This window comes from Podarcis pityusensis, assembly GCF_964106645.2.
Source record: "Podarcis pityusensis genome assembly, chromosome: 8".
Taxonomy (NCBI): Eukaryota; Metazoa; Chordata; class Lepidosauria; order Squamata; family Lacertidae; genus Podarcis; species Podarcis pityusensis.
Window position 1 is genome coordinate 70,333,764 of NC_138033.1, and position 14,387 is coordinate 70,348,150.

At 47.9% G+C, this 14,387-nt stretch overlaps 1 protein-coding gene across 1 annotated transcript; it reads left to right on the top strand.

The window, feature by feature from the left end:
- Positions 1-1,356: 1,356 nt before the first annotated feature.
- On the top strand, positions 1,357-13,541 carry TMEM52 (transmembrane protein 52). Its single transcript, XM_081016283.1, has 5 exons — positions 1,357-1,590; positions 5,857-5,900; positions 6,316-6,360; positions 10,906-11,075; positions 12,422-13,541. Exons 1-5 carry the CDS (start codon positions 1,528-1,530, stop codon positions 12,844-12,846), a joined length of 747 nt encoding a protein of 248 aa, XP_080872409.1. The 5' UTR covers positions 1,357-1,527; the 3' UTR covers positions 12,847-13,541.
- The last annotated feature ends 846 nt before the right edge of the window (positions 13,542-14,387 follow it).

Genomic DNA, 14,387 nt, shown 5'->3' on the forward strand with positions numbered 1-14,387 from the left:
CACAGCAGCTGGCAAGCGAAAGCATGCATAAGGTGAGCCGATCCTTGGGTCTTATAAACCAGTGAGGCAGAAGGCTGCAGCGTTCCTCAGAGTCTTAAGCAGTTTGCTGAGAAGTTCAGTCCTCTAGTGAGTTTGTGGCAGAGACGAGATTCAAGGAGAGGGCCGTACCATTTAACAGTCACTGCTTTCCCACCTCCAGCCATGAATTCTGGGGAGTAGTTTGTCAAAGGTGCTCAGCATAGTAGTTCTGTGATGGGGAACGTACAGCTCCCAGGATTATTTGGGGGAAGCCCATGGCTGTTGAAGTGGTATAATAGCGATTTGAATGCGTGGTACGTATGCAACCTCGGAATAGGCCTCACTTAGTCGTGTCTACTCAGTAGGTCTACTCTGAATAGTACAGTGGTACCTCAGGTTAAGTACTTAATTTGTTCTGGAGGTCCGTTCTTAACCTGAAACTGTTCTTAACCTGAAGCACCACTTTAGCCAATGGGGCCTTCTGCTGCTGCCGCGCCGCTGGAGGACGATTTCTGTTCTCATCCTGAAGCAAAGTTCTTAACCTGAAGCACTATTTCTGGGTTAGCGGAGTCTGTAACCTGAAGCGTATGTAACCCGAGGTACCACTGTACTAATGATGGGTACAACAAAGGATTAAGGAGAAATTGGTTTCAGATTGCATTAAAAGGCAGGCCTACCTAATCCACACTTTCTGAAACAATAGGTGAAGCAAACCACAGCCATCCTTCAAAAGCCGCACACCTCTGAATTTTGCCGTGTAGTTTTTCAGCCAAGCAGCGTGTACAAAAATGGATGGACTGGGGTAAAGCATGCATTAGAAGCCCAGTACTTAAAATAACATACCAAAGTTATTAGTGGAAAATCGTTTGTGGGGGGGATGCATCTATTAGGATATATGTGCATATATCCCCCACCCGCAAAAATGTTGATGACTTATGATGACTTGAACTTCTGAATGATTTGTAAATTCCGCCATTTAAGGCTGGAGCTCCCCTCTGAAATTCCTTTGTCCTAATGCTGCAATCTTAAAATTGCTCTGCGGGTTGCGGGGGGGGGGGGGGATAGCGGCGGGTGGGCGGAATTAGGCTTCGTTTCCATTCAACCGGTGACTTTTCTCTCACACACACACCCCGTTGAGTCATCGCTTTGGGCCTACCTCCGCTCCCCGAGAACCTCGTGGAGGGAGAGCATCCCATGGGTGCAAAGAAATCCCCTTCCCGCTTGCAAAATCCTAATCCGTTGCAGCAACCCAGCGGGTGAACAAAGCAAGCGCGGGAAAGCCAGCAGTGGGCGGGGCCAATTGGGGAAGGGGCGGGGCCTGAGGAGAGAGATATCGCTTTGCAAAGCGGCTGCAGCCGAGGAGTGCGCGCCAAGCGCAGGAGGGACTCTTTGGGTGTCTTCCGAAGGGGGCGCGGGGCGTTTTTTTTCCGCGTGCGTGGAAGACAAAAGAACCTCGGCGTCCTCGGGCGAAAAGCGGGGAACGGGCGAGGTGACTCCCCTTCGCTTTCCATGGCTGCGGCACAGCGAGCGAGCTGCGTCTCCTACAAAATCTTCCTTTTCGCTCTGCTGGAGGTGGGTGCCGCAGTGGGCTACGTTTAGTGGGTGGGTGGATCGGGGGGGGGGGGTTGCTTTTCCGTTTCGGGGCTGATCGGTGGCTGGGATCGTCTTTTATTTCCTTTTTTTGCCTTCCTTGCTAGCATAGCTTCGCGCCGCTTGCCAACCGGCCTCTGGTTCGCCCCGCAGCCGATCGGAGTGGGTCCGTCTGCGGCTCTGGAAAAAAAAAAGGCTTTTCTGTTTGAATGTCGCCCTTTGTGGGGGCCCCTACTTGCAGACCTTTCTTCTCTCTCGCACGCACACCCCTCCCTCCCTGCCGCCCTCCTTCTCTGCCGTTTTCTGTGATTTTAAGCACGTTTCTTGTAGCCTGTTCACAGTATCCCTAAATGATCCGGATCTAAATTAGATGGGTGTGTGTGTGAATTTCAGTGGGTCCTACTCTCCGAGCTTAGTTGAATACAGCCCCTGAGATTTAGCTCTCCTTATCTACTGGGGTTTGCTGAGTCTTGCCTTCTTAGATCTTAAGACCAGTGGTAACTGGTAACCATTAGGGCTTCCAAGGCAGGGAGACCAGCAGGCAGAGGCAGATGAAAGCAGACTTATCTGTCCTGATGAGGACAAAGTGAGAAAGATGTATACATTGAATCAGATCAGAATCTCCGTTCTGACAGAGCCGAGTGGTCCAGAAATCATGTTGGAAGGGCTTCAAGTTCTCTTGGTCTAATCAAGGGTAGGGGAATCTGTGGTCCTCCCAGATGTTGGGACTACAACTCCCATCTGTCTTGTCCGTGGGCAATGCTGACTGGGGCTGATGGGAGTTGTAGTTCAGTAACAGCTAGAGGGCCACCCCAGCCTATGAACGGGATTTGCACGTAGACAGGTCTACTGCTGGAGCCGCACCCCCTCTTCCATATATGCACGAATCAAAAGGCATTTTCATTTGTGTTCTTCCAAGCAGTTACTGAATTGGTTTGGTTTTTGCATCATCTACCTATTTCTTTCTTTTTTTCCTTTTGCCAGAATCCCTCTAATTTTATCAGTCTAATGCTTTACATGTCATAATGCATACTGAACCTTTCACTTTAATAGTTAAGGCATGATTTTTCCTTTAAAATGCTGGTTTAATGAACAGGCTTCCATGTAAACAGCTTCATATTTTCAGCTGTATACCATTGCTGAAAAGGATTCTCGGACAGGGGTGTAGTTGGGTAATTTTAGACTCTGGGCTTGTTAGCTGGATATGTACCCTAAAGTCCTGGCTGTAGGTGGTCCCAGCAGCAACTGACTGGTGATACAACATGATACCTGTTTCCTGCCCTCTCCCAAAATAACCCTCCCTGTGCAAGATACTTGGAAGTTTTAGATTTGGGAATATTTGTTTTGCTTTAAAAGAATTTATATATGTTGCCCTTTCTAGCAAATGAATGCAAAAAGATCAGTGCTGGATTAGGTCAATGGCCCACTTAGTGTAGCCTACTGATCGCCCACTGGCTAATCAGAAACCCCAAATGGGTAATCTGCAAGTGGGACAACAATGTCCCACTTGTGATTCCCAGCGACTGGCATTCAGAGCATATGCTGTCTCTGACAATGGAAGTGGAGCAGAACCATCGGGGTTAGTAGCCATTGGAGAAGTTGAGCAGGTCAAGGTCTGGTAAGTGGCCGGATCCTTGAAGTCTCTCAACCCCACTCACCTCACAGAGTGTTTGTTGTGGGGGAGGAAGGGAGAGGAGATTGTAAGCCGCTTTGAGACTCCTTAGGGTAGTGATAAAGTGGGATATCAAATCCAAACTCTGCTTTTAGATTCCATGGCAGAAGGAAGCCGGGATATAGATGCAAGAAAATAAATCAGTTAAATATCATTGAAGGCACCTTAGTAAAATTCACTGAAAACGTCTATACAGTGGTACCTCGGATTACATACTCTTCAGGTTACAGACTCCACTAACCCAGAAATAGTACCTTGGGTTAAGAACTTTGCTTCAGGATGAGAACAGAAATCGTGCTCCGGCGGCGCGGCGGCAGCAGGAGGCTCCATTAGCTAAAGTGGTGCTTCAGGTTAAGAACAGTTTCAGGTTACGAATGGACCTCCGGAACGAATTAAGTACTTAACCCGAGGTACCACTGTACAACTAACAACAGCAACAAACACAAGATTCTTTTTTTAAAAAAAATAAAATGCTGATACTGGGGGGGGAAATGTTCACAAGTGGCAGCATATCTGTTCAAAGTAACTTAAGTTTCCAATATGCTGGGGGCAAGGTTTGGACAGCTGAAGAATGGCTTGCCAGGACATGTGCAATAAAATGGATCATAAGCTTACTTCTTGGTTGGGTAGCTACATTGGGTGACTTTGCAAAGTCAATCAATAACAAGGTTCAGTGTTTATGTTTTTGTGTGTATGTATTAATTTCCTTTATAGCCCACCTTTCATCCGAGGAGCTCAAAAGTGGCATAATTGTTTTTCCCTGCCCCTCCGTTTTATCCATGCAGCGATCCTGTGAGGTTGGTTAGGTTAAGAGACATGTTACCTGGTGAGCTTCAAGGCTGCATGGGGATTTGAACGCTGGTCTCCCAGTCCTTAGTCCAACCACCATCCTACCCTGGCTCTACACACACACACACACACACACACACACACACACAGCAATTTAGGATACCAATGCGTGCATCGGATAAGACTGTACTCCACTAAAGCTTATGCCGCTATAAATTTTCAGGCAATGCAGGGCTTTGTTTTCGCTGCAACAAGCCCACAACACAGCTACCCCTTGGAAATGGAAATCTAAATGCAGTGGCCTTGCTTGCACACAGTAGCAGGCAGCACCATGTGCATCCGCCAGAACAGATGGGGAGGTGGTAGATGCCAGTTTTCACTGTGCTGACCTTTGTTCCTTGTATACCAACAACGGCTCAGACAGAGGGAGGTCAGGAGAGGGGCACAGCCCCACCATGCTATCCGCTACCGCTTGCATGTCACTCTAAACCATGGTTTCCTAAACTTGGGTCTCCAGTTGTTTTTGGACTACAGCTCCCATCATCCCAGGCCGCTGGTCCTGCTAGCTAGGCATGATGGGAGTTGTAGTTTTAAAACAGCTAGAGACCTAGATTTGGGAAGCCCTGCTCTAAACCATAGTTAAGCTGAAAGGGACTAGCTTGCTGCCCCCAGGCACAATGGAGGACACACTCCCTGTCACCAGTAAGCAAGTGTCAATTCGTAACATGTTTATCATCTGTATGTGGAATAAGGAGGAGTACTGGCTTGTTCTTTGCCTCAGTCAGCAAAACCTCTTTGGCCAGCCTTAGCTTGTTTGTTCATCTGTGAGACCATGTATGGTTTTTTGAACCAACCATGGTTTAGCTCTGCATATGAGCAAAGCTGCTGGACTTACCAGAGATACGAAAGTTTTAACTGCCTTGCCACTATATATATATATATATACACGCACACACACACACACACACACACACACACAGTGGTACCTCAGGTTACATATGCTTCAGGTTACATACTCCGCTAACCCAGAAATAATGCTTCAGGTTAAGAACTTTGCTTCAGGATGAGAACAGAAATCGTGCGGCGGCGGCAGCAGGAGGCCCCATTAACTAAAGTGGTGCTTCAGGTTAAGAACAGTTTCAGGTTAAGAACGGACCTCCCGAACAAATTAAGTACTTAACCCGAGGTACCACTGTGTGTGTGTGTGTGTGTGTGTGTATTCACCTCCTTATTCATCAGCTGCAAACCTGGGATTGCAAAATACTGGTCATTCTCTTTCATAAGCATCCCATGGGCATCTTCCTAGCTCTTTGGATGAGAGAGTGGTAGAGGGATCTTTTGTTTGATCCCTTGTTTGTTTGTTGAAGAGTAAGGCAAGTCTTGTGAGAGTGGTGTGTTGTTTTACAGCAAGCAGGGTAGAAACTCAGGGCCAGGGGTTCATTGTATCCCTCCATCCCACTCCCACCGGTCCCTTAGAAGTCTCCCCAGGCCACACCACTTACCAAGGCTTGCTTTGCATCCCAAGTGTTTTTGCCTAGTTGGGCTATGCCTCTTGCTTGCCTGGATAGATGACAGAGAGGGGTGTGGGAACATGTGTAGAAACTTGGGTACTGTGCAGAGGCTATGCTAACAATTGTTGCCTTGGAAGAATGTCCCGGATGGAATGTGGCTTTCAAGCTGAAAAAGGGTTCCCCGGATCAGTTTCAGAGCCATAGAATTCTGTCCCTGCAGCATTTAGTTCTAGCTTTCTGTTCTAAATCCATTATTTCTCTTTTCCTTACTTCCAGGCCCTGCCTGCCTTTGCTGAGATCCACTGCAGTAGCCCACAAGGGTAAGTAAGAACCTGCATGAGGTGCTTTTCTTTGACGGCAGTGTGTCTCCATCTGAAAGCTTTATTTAAATAAGGAAAGGCCTGGGAGAAATTTTCTAGTTTGCACCTAACCTTGGCCACACACTCAACTGGGATTTTGTTTATCTTCAGTTCCCCATCTGCGATGGGGAAAGTATAATTGCTTGGCCTGCTTTTGTTTGGTGTTTTTTTGGGAGACCTGTGTCCCTCCAGCTTTCGTTAGGCTGCTGCTGGAATCATCCCATGCTGGCTGGGAATGGCAGCCAGCAACATCTGGCAAGCCAGGGGTTCCCTGTCCTCCGTTGCGCAAAAGTTAGAGAGAGATCATGTGTGTGAGCTGCATCAAAAATCCAAGGCTCGATGAGTGATGCCCCATTTCCTTGTCTTCATTTTCCAGGTGTACTCAGCAGGGAACCAGTTGGACAAGCCTGTGGTATGTCTGGTGAGTTCAGATCAGTTTTCGGCCTTGGCTTTATTTGTTTCAGGAAGTCGCTGGCAGACATTGTCTCTCCCTCTCGGACCCCACTCTGCTCGTTCTGCACAGGCAAAAACACTCAAGGAAGGTGTTGATCAGGGCCAATAAGGGGCGTGGCCTGGGGCAACCACAGAGGGCCAGATTGAAAGGCCTGGAGGGCCACATCCAGCAGCCCATCTCCGTCTCCTCTTTCCTCTCTCCTTTGATACTGGAGAAAGAGAGGCAGCGTGTGTATTTCGTTTCTGTTTACTTTGTGATCATGCCTTGTTCAGATCCTGACAATAGCTCCATTCACTGCCCTGTTTGAAGAGGAAGTTAGCAAAGCAGAAATGCAACCGGTAGATAAACAAATGACCACCTTTCCTGTTGCACAGTCTGAGTGCGTTATGAAACGAGCAGGTTGTGATAAAGCCATTGTGTGACTAATTTGGAGCAGCTACTTAGGGATGCTAAAGGAGGGTTTGGAGATGCTGGAGCCGGGGGCAACAGTTATACTGTTCTTTAAGCTTGTCGGGTGTGCAGTGGGCCAGGGATCCAATTTCACATCCCGTCCCTTGGCTGCACTTTGGAGCCAGCCCTTTGGTTAATCAAGCCCCAGAGGTAAGGAACTGGATCTGGGCAGAAGGCCAGATCACTATCTCCCCCACCCTTTGTTGGACAGGTGGGCGGGGCTCCCAACTGGCAGACACGTGACATCAGGTGACTTCTTTGCCCAGTTCATCCTTTGCAGAGTGCTTTGCAAGGCTGTCTTTTGAAGCGCTTTGCAAGGTGGCCCTTTGAAAAGGGGTTTTGCTGGCTGGTGTTTGATGCCTTGGAAAAAGAGGCGTTTTCTTCCTCTGGTTTGTTGTTGCCACAAGCAAGTCTTAAAAGACAGGAAGGCGCTCAAGAGACCTTCTTGTAATGGGGCTGTTTTTCTGACACATACTAGCATGAGAGGTTTTTTATCCTCCTAGCCCAGCACTGGGATGAGGATGAAAAATGCTGCTTTATCTCCCCACAGCAGCACTGCCATGGGGAGAAAAAAAATGTCCTCTGGGTCAGAATGTTTTTGTCTGCATGTGTGCATTGATCAGTACAGTTACCCCACCTGGCATGTGGCCCTTGGAGGAACTATCAAGCTTCAGTGTGGCCCTCAGGCCTAAAACTGTTAGCCGATCTTAACAAAATCACTCAACACTTCAGTAAAAAAATTTTTAAAAAATTAAAATTTCACCTGGCACTTAGAAAACCAACCTTGATGGTGCCAGGGGTGTTTCCCTGGGAGATTACCTGTAATGACAACAAGCAGGCACAAAACTTGGTGCTGCTGGAAGGTTAGTAGGTCATGTGGTGACCTCTCAACCTTCCTGTCCCCTGGAGGTCTATGGAAATCTGACTAATAAGTAACGATTAGGGACAGGGAGCCCGTGATGGTGAGGATGTGTTACTAGGTGCCTCAGAAAAGGAAAACAAAACAGGGCAGGCTGCAATCCCACTTGACAAGAATCCTGGCATAGTTGGGAATGAAGTAATATTTCCTTCCCCCAGTTGCTCTCATGGAACATTTTTGTTATAAAACTCCCTCACTTTCACAAGCCGACACGTGGAGCCCTTTAGCCATTGAGAACTTGGCACATGAAGGAGCCCTCTGGGCTTATGCTGTGTCAAACTATCATCACTCCTTGCTTGGCCTGTAATCAACTGAAACTCTCATTGCATCATCCACTCAGTGGCAAAACCAGCCCAGTGGTGAGAAACAGGTATTTTCTCTCCGCCTACTTCCTGTTTCATCCCCCCCCCCCCAGGAATCTCTAAAAAAGGCAAATGGGTCCACAAATAGCTAAAAATGTTCCCTGGACCATACTATTCCATAGAGTAGGGATGGCCAGTCCTATAACACCCAGGAGTGGTATTCAGCTAAGTTTTACTCAGAGGAGAACTTATGACTTTATTATATTTGTTAAGAGGGTTTTAAAAACCAAGTGGGGAGGCAGCAAGCAGCGCAGTTTCGGCACCTCTCAAGTGGGCGCCATTGTGGGTTCCACAGCAGGGAGACAGAGAGAGAGGATGGTGAGTTCTGGCACCTCCCCATGCCCCCGAACAATAGCCCTGCATATGCACACAGTGACCCATTTCGTGTGCGTGTGTGTTTTCCATTCCCAGCCCCCATGTGCATCAGCAGAACTTGCATAAGCCCCCCTGGCCCTGTTCTGCTCTCTTCCAGGTGCATGAGGACCTGCGCGTCTGCAATCATGCATCAATTGGACATTCCTAAGATGGTTGCTGCCTGTATATTATTATTATTATTATTATTATTATTATTATTATTATTATTAAAATTTGTGCACTGCCCTTCACCTGAAGCTCACACCCATTCCCAATAAAAGAGGCCAAAATGCCACCACTCTTCAGATTAAGGGCCAAAAGTCGTGAGTTATTGATGCCTACTAGCTACCATAGCTATGCCTTGCCTCCACCGTTGGAGACAACAGTGCTTCTGAATAGGAATATCAGTTGCTGGAAAGGACAGGAGAGGAGAGAGCTCTTGTACTCAAGTCCTCCTTGCAAGGTCTCCCATTGAAGTGCCCAGCAGGCTCCTATTACATTAATGTCCATCCTGTGATTCCAAAAGAGGAGCCACAGCGTTGCAGTTTTAGAACCAGGGAGGCAGGGGACATGATGTAATAACAAGACAGGTCTGCTCTCTGTGAATTACAGTGGTAAGTACTTAATTCGTTCCAGAGGTCCGTACTTAACCTGAGACTGTTCTTAACCTGAAGCACCACTTTAGCTAATGGGGCCTCCTGTTGCTGCCGCACCGCCGGAGCCCGATTTCTGTTCTCATCCTGAAGCAAAGTTCTTAACCTGAAACACTATTTCTGGGTTAGCAGAGTCTGTAACCTGAAGCATATGTAACCTGAAGCATATGTAACCTGAGGTACCACAGTATTGCAAAACAATCTTGTGATCTGATACTTCATGGAAAATTGTTTACCAGTAGTTTTCGTCATCCAGTGACATAGTTATGAATGGCCAGCTTACGGATTTATTGCTCAATGATGCTGTGAGAACGTAAATGTTTTTCTTCTGAGAGAAGCAGGTGGGGGAAAATCGAACCACATATTTTGAGTGCCTTTTGAAGCCTCGCTGAATGTGGAAAGAGGCCGCCTTCTCTCTGCTCATCTGATTGGCATTCAGCTCTCGTTTCACATACTTCCTGGGAGTAATTCGGGGTCTCGATGGCATTGGCTGGTTACTTTTCCAACCACCTGCCCTCCTCTAATGTAGATTTGCATCCGGAAATGTTGGACTGAAACATTTTTATGTTTGGCGATTATAAACATGAAAGCAAATAAACAGTTTCATTTTTAAAAAAATATATTGAGGCAGTATACAACGTAGAAGGAAAAAATTGGCAAAAGGCATCCATAAAAACATAATAGAAAATACTTTTTTGTTAAAAAGAGGGTTTTGTTATTACTTACTTGTTTTAAGTATTTCTATACTACCTTTTCCTCCAAGGAGCTCGAGGTAGCATACATTGCTCTCTTCCCTCTCATTTTATCTGCTCAACAACCCTGTGAGGTGGGGGAGGCTGAGAGACAGTGAGTGTCCCAAGGTTACCCAGTTGGCTTCATGGCTGAGTGGAGGGATTTGAATCCTGGTCTCTCAGCTCCTAGTCTGACACTCCAACACAGTGTTTCTCAAACTTGGGCCCCCAGCTGTGTATATATATATATATATATATATAATTATTAATAATAATAATTTCTTTATACCCCACCCATCTGGACGGGTTTCCCCGGCCTCTCTAGGTGGTTTCCAGCACTTATAAAACCCTGACCACATGTCCTGCTAGCTAAGGATTATGGGAGTTGTAACCCAACAACAGCTGGGGAGCCCAAGTTTGAGAAATACTGCTCTAACTGTTGCACCACACTGTCTCGTAGTTGTTAATACTCATTAAAGTGTTTGGCGCACTAAGCATACCCAATTTCCCTAAGCAGCTTTTGGTATGCAGCAATCGGCCACAACGCCATATGCCAGTATCAGAATGATTGACCCACTTGCCATATTGTGCTGAGGGTTCATTCCCTTCTGGGCAGCCCTAGGTGGGGGGCTGCATGGCAGTGGTGGGTGGGGCCAGAGGCAGAAGTTGGTTGGAGCAACGTATGTAAATTTACTTTTGTGCATTAGGCTAGTTTCTACACCACACAGACATAGATATCCAGTCTCTCTCCTCCATCCAGACAAGCAAGAGACATGTTCAGAGTTCAAGGACACATCCCAGACAGACAGAAACATTCAAGGAGGATGCAAAGCAGGCCACTGAGGGGTCGTGGCCTGCGGAGAGTTCCAAGGGCCAAATAGAGAGACCTGGGAGCCTTAATTCAGCCCCCAAGCCTGAGGTTCCTTGCCCCTGCTCAGTTCCCTGTGCTTTGACTGCAGCAGATGTCCTCCTTGCTAAATATCATGGGAGCCTACACTGCAGGGTCCGATGGCTGATGTGGGGCTCTGCCTCTTTTCCTTCAGGCTCATCCTGCTCACGGTGTTTCTGCTGCTGCTGTGCGGCATAGGCGCCAGCTGTGTCCGGTTTTGCTGCCGTAAGAAGAGGCCCCCGATTCAGACTTTTCCGCCTCACGCCCACGACCTCACCATCATCCCCATGGACCACGACAGCACCGCCCACAGCACAGTCACCTGTGAGTATTTGGCAATCCCAAATTTTGGGAGCCGGTGGGGGGGGGAGTGAGGGAGAAATCTATCCTATCTTGCAGCTGGAAAACAGTGTGGAGATGGGTTGTTTTCATCCATTCATTCAATATGTACACTGGTGGGGGAACCAAAGGTCCAAAAGCAGCCCACCCAAGCCCTATCCTTTGGCTCTTTCCCTGGGCCCCAATCCTTGCAGGCCCTACTCTGCTGAGTGCTTTTGCCCAGTTGGAATGCAACTTTGCACAGCAGGAGGATCGCCAAACCCACCTGTCAATCTTCTGACATCATCGAGTAATGTCAGCAGAGGCAGGCAGGGTTCAGTCCTACTTGGTGCTGCTTTGCCACAGCGTTCCTTGCAGAGAACCCGCTGGCAAAGCAGACCCCTTCAAGAGAGCAAGATTGACTTACTTCCCTATCCGCCGATGAGCTAAGAGTTCGAATCTCCTTGGCTGCCACTTTGCCAGTGGGTTCCCTGCGGCGAATGTGCTGGTGAAGCGGACCTCTCACCCCATGGGTCAACTTCAGTCACCTGACATGATCAGGGCTTTGGGCAATTTGACAAATAAGTGGCCTCGCTCATCAGTCAAAGTTGACCTGTGTAGTGGCGAGATCAAAGCTCTGACCTGCTGGGCTGAAAAAGGATCTTCACCCCTATTGTTTAGGTTATCTAGGCAAATAATAGTACTGCTCTATTCTGCTTTGGTCAAACCATACCTGGAGCACTGTGTCCAGTTCTGGGTTCTGGGCACCACAGTTTAAGAAGGATATTGACAAGTTGGAACATTTGCAGAGCAGGGCAACCAAGATGATAGATGGTCTGGAAATCAAGCCTTAAGAGGAATGGTTGAGGGAGTTGGGTGTGTTTTGCCTGGAGAAGAGAAGACTGAGAGGCGATAGGATAGCCATCTTCAATTATCTGAAGGGTTGCCTCAGGGAAGCCAGCTTGTTTTCTGCTGTGCCAGAGCGTAAGACCCGAACCAGTAGATTCAAATTACAAGAAAGGAGATAGTGACTAAACAGTAGGAGCTGTTTGACAGTGGAATGGACTCTTTTTCCTTTGAGTTTTTGAAGGAGAGGTTGGATGGCCATCTGTCCGGGATTCTTTAGCTGTTACTCCTGCATTGCATGGGGTTGGACTAGATGACCCTGGAGGGGGGCTCCCTTACAACTCTACAGTTCTTCATGCACCATCTTTTCCCTAAAAGGTGTCCTAAAACACCTGAAATAAGCCCTGTGAATGGTCCAGGGACCTGCCTTCCCACCATCCCTTCTGTCAAACATTTGTTGTGCTGACCTCCTAAAATGAACACTTTTCTGTGTTTTCTCTTTGCAGCATACAGTTCTCTGCAGTATCCTCAGAACCTCCCACTTCCCCTGCCCTTCAGAGAGGTGGATAGGAGTATGGCGAGCCCTCCAGCGTACAGCCTGTATGCTATTGAAATGCCGCCATCTTACGACGAGGCCATCAAGATGGCCAAGCCCTGCACTGAGACTCCAGTTGTTGTCCAGAAACTGGACAGCTGCACCTCGGAACAAACAGCCCCTGAGGAACAAAGTCAGCTTCAGACGATGCCGGAAGCGTCGTCAAATGACAACCCTGAGACATCGTCAAATGACAACCCTGAGACGCCATCAAATGACAACCCTGAGACGCTGTCAAACGACAACCCTGAGACATTGTCAAACAACAACCCTGAGGCAGTACAAGGAGGCCCTGGGGTTCCGGAAGCTTCCACAGATGAGCAGCCGCAACCGTAGCCCAGCCCAGTGGGAAGAACTGTTGGGCATGAGAAACCTGACCGTGTATGTACTTGGTTAGCCTGGAGAGAGTCAGAAGAGACCTGTTACACGGAAGGAATGTCTGCTGCCGGTTGTTATAACTTTCCATTGACGTTTCAAGGGTACCGAAGGGAACGGCAGGTTAAAAATACCGGTCTCTGCATGCGAGTGTGAAAAACGATGCTCTGGACTTAATATGGCCGTGGAGACGGGGTGGGGGCGGAGAAGAGCTGCTCTTGAAAGGACACCATGTGACCAGGCAAGGGGAAATGGCTGCTGGTTGGGCTTCAACAGAGGCCTGTTCCCCTTGTGGTGAGGTGAAGAAATGAGGCAAAACCGAATACAGGTTCTTGCTGCCTTCTTCTGAGAAGATAGAACTATCCAGCAAATTGCTGAAGTACTGGGTTCGTTGCTATGTAACGGCAGACGACCTTTGACTCCGATGGTTGTTTTAATGCTCCATGTTTTATCTGTAGGTGGGGGGGGGGTGCGGGAAAGGGGGGGTGGGGTGGGAAGTTTTGATAATACTGGTCTAATCTGAAAGGCCAAAACCCCTTTCTAAGTGACTATCCCTATCCGAATCTGAAGAGATTTGTCCAGTTTTGTTCCAAAGATTCAGTTCCCTCAAAAAAAGAAATGTCTGGTTTGAAATGTAAATATATACATATACCATAGTGCTAATGCGTCCTGTGCATTTGGGAATAGTGAATTGTTGGTGTGTGTGTTTTAATCAAGGGAGGGGGGTGTTTCTTAAGAAATACAGGCTGACAAATTGCCCTCTAAGGAATGCTTAGTAAACAAGTGAAGACCTGTTTGAGAGGATCTGTGACATATCTTCATGTAATGAGTGGAAACACGTTTCACTAAGCCCTTTTAAGAAGGGATAGTCCCCGGTGTTTAGTTTTTGTTCAGTTGTTTTTGGTACTAGTCTAGTCCATAGTAAATCCCTCCCTTGACGTCACCTTTTGGGAGAGGTCTTTAGGGAAAAGGCGAGTTAAAGAGGCTACACGATAGCAGTTCATAAAATTATGCAGCACATATTAAACTATGGAACTCGCTCCCACAGGAGGCAGTGATGCCTAGCAACCTGAGTGGCTTTAAAAGAGGATTAGACAAATTCATGGAGAAGGTCAACGATGGCAGGTTGGCTATGCTTTGCCTCTGCTGTCAGAGGCTGTATGCCTCTGAATAACAGTCGCTGGGAATTGCAGTTGGGCAGTGCTGATCCCCTCATGCCCAGCTTCCCACAGGCAGCCACGGTGAGAACAGGATGCTGGACTAAATGAGCCATTGGTCTGATGCAGCTGGCTTGTCTTATGTCAGTGGTTTTCAACCTGTTCGCCGTGGCACCCTGGGGTGCCTTGAATGATGGTCAGGGGTGCCGTGGGCAACACTGGCTTCTGTCCCTCTTTCCCTCCCTACCTCCCTCTGATGCCCACTCGCATCTCTGCCTCCCAAATGCTTACACAGCTGTTTGTTGCAGCAGCCCTGGCTACAAGCTCCCCGGGCGAATGATTCCT

Coding starts and splice junctions, on each gene's coding strand:
- TMEM52 (XM_081016283.1), top strand. CDS start 1,528: ATGGCTGCGGCACAGCGAGCGAGCTGCGTCTCCTACAAAATCTTCCTT. Junction 6,361..10,905: donor ACAAGCCTGTGGTATGTCTG/GTGAGTTCAGAT, acceptor CTTTTCCTTCAG/GCTCATCCTGCTCACGGTGT. Junction 11,076..12,421: donor CGCCCACAGCACAGTCACCT/GTGAGTATTTGG, acceptor TTCTCTTTGCAG/CATACAGTTCTCTGCAGTAT.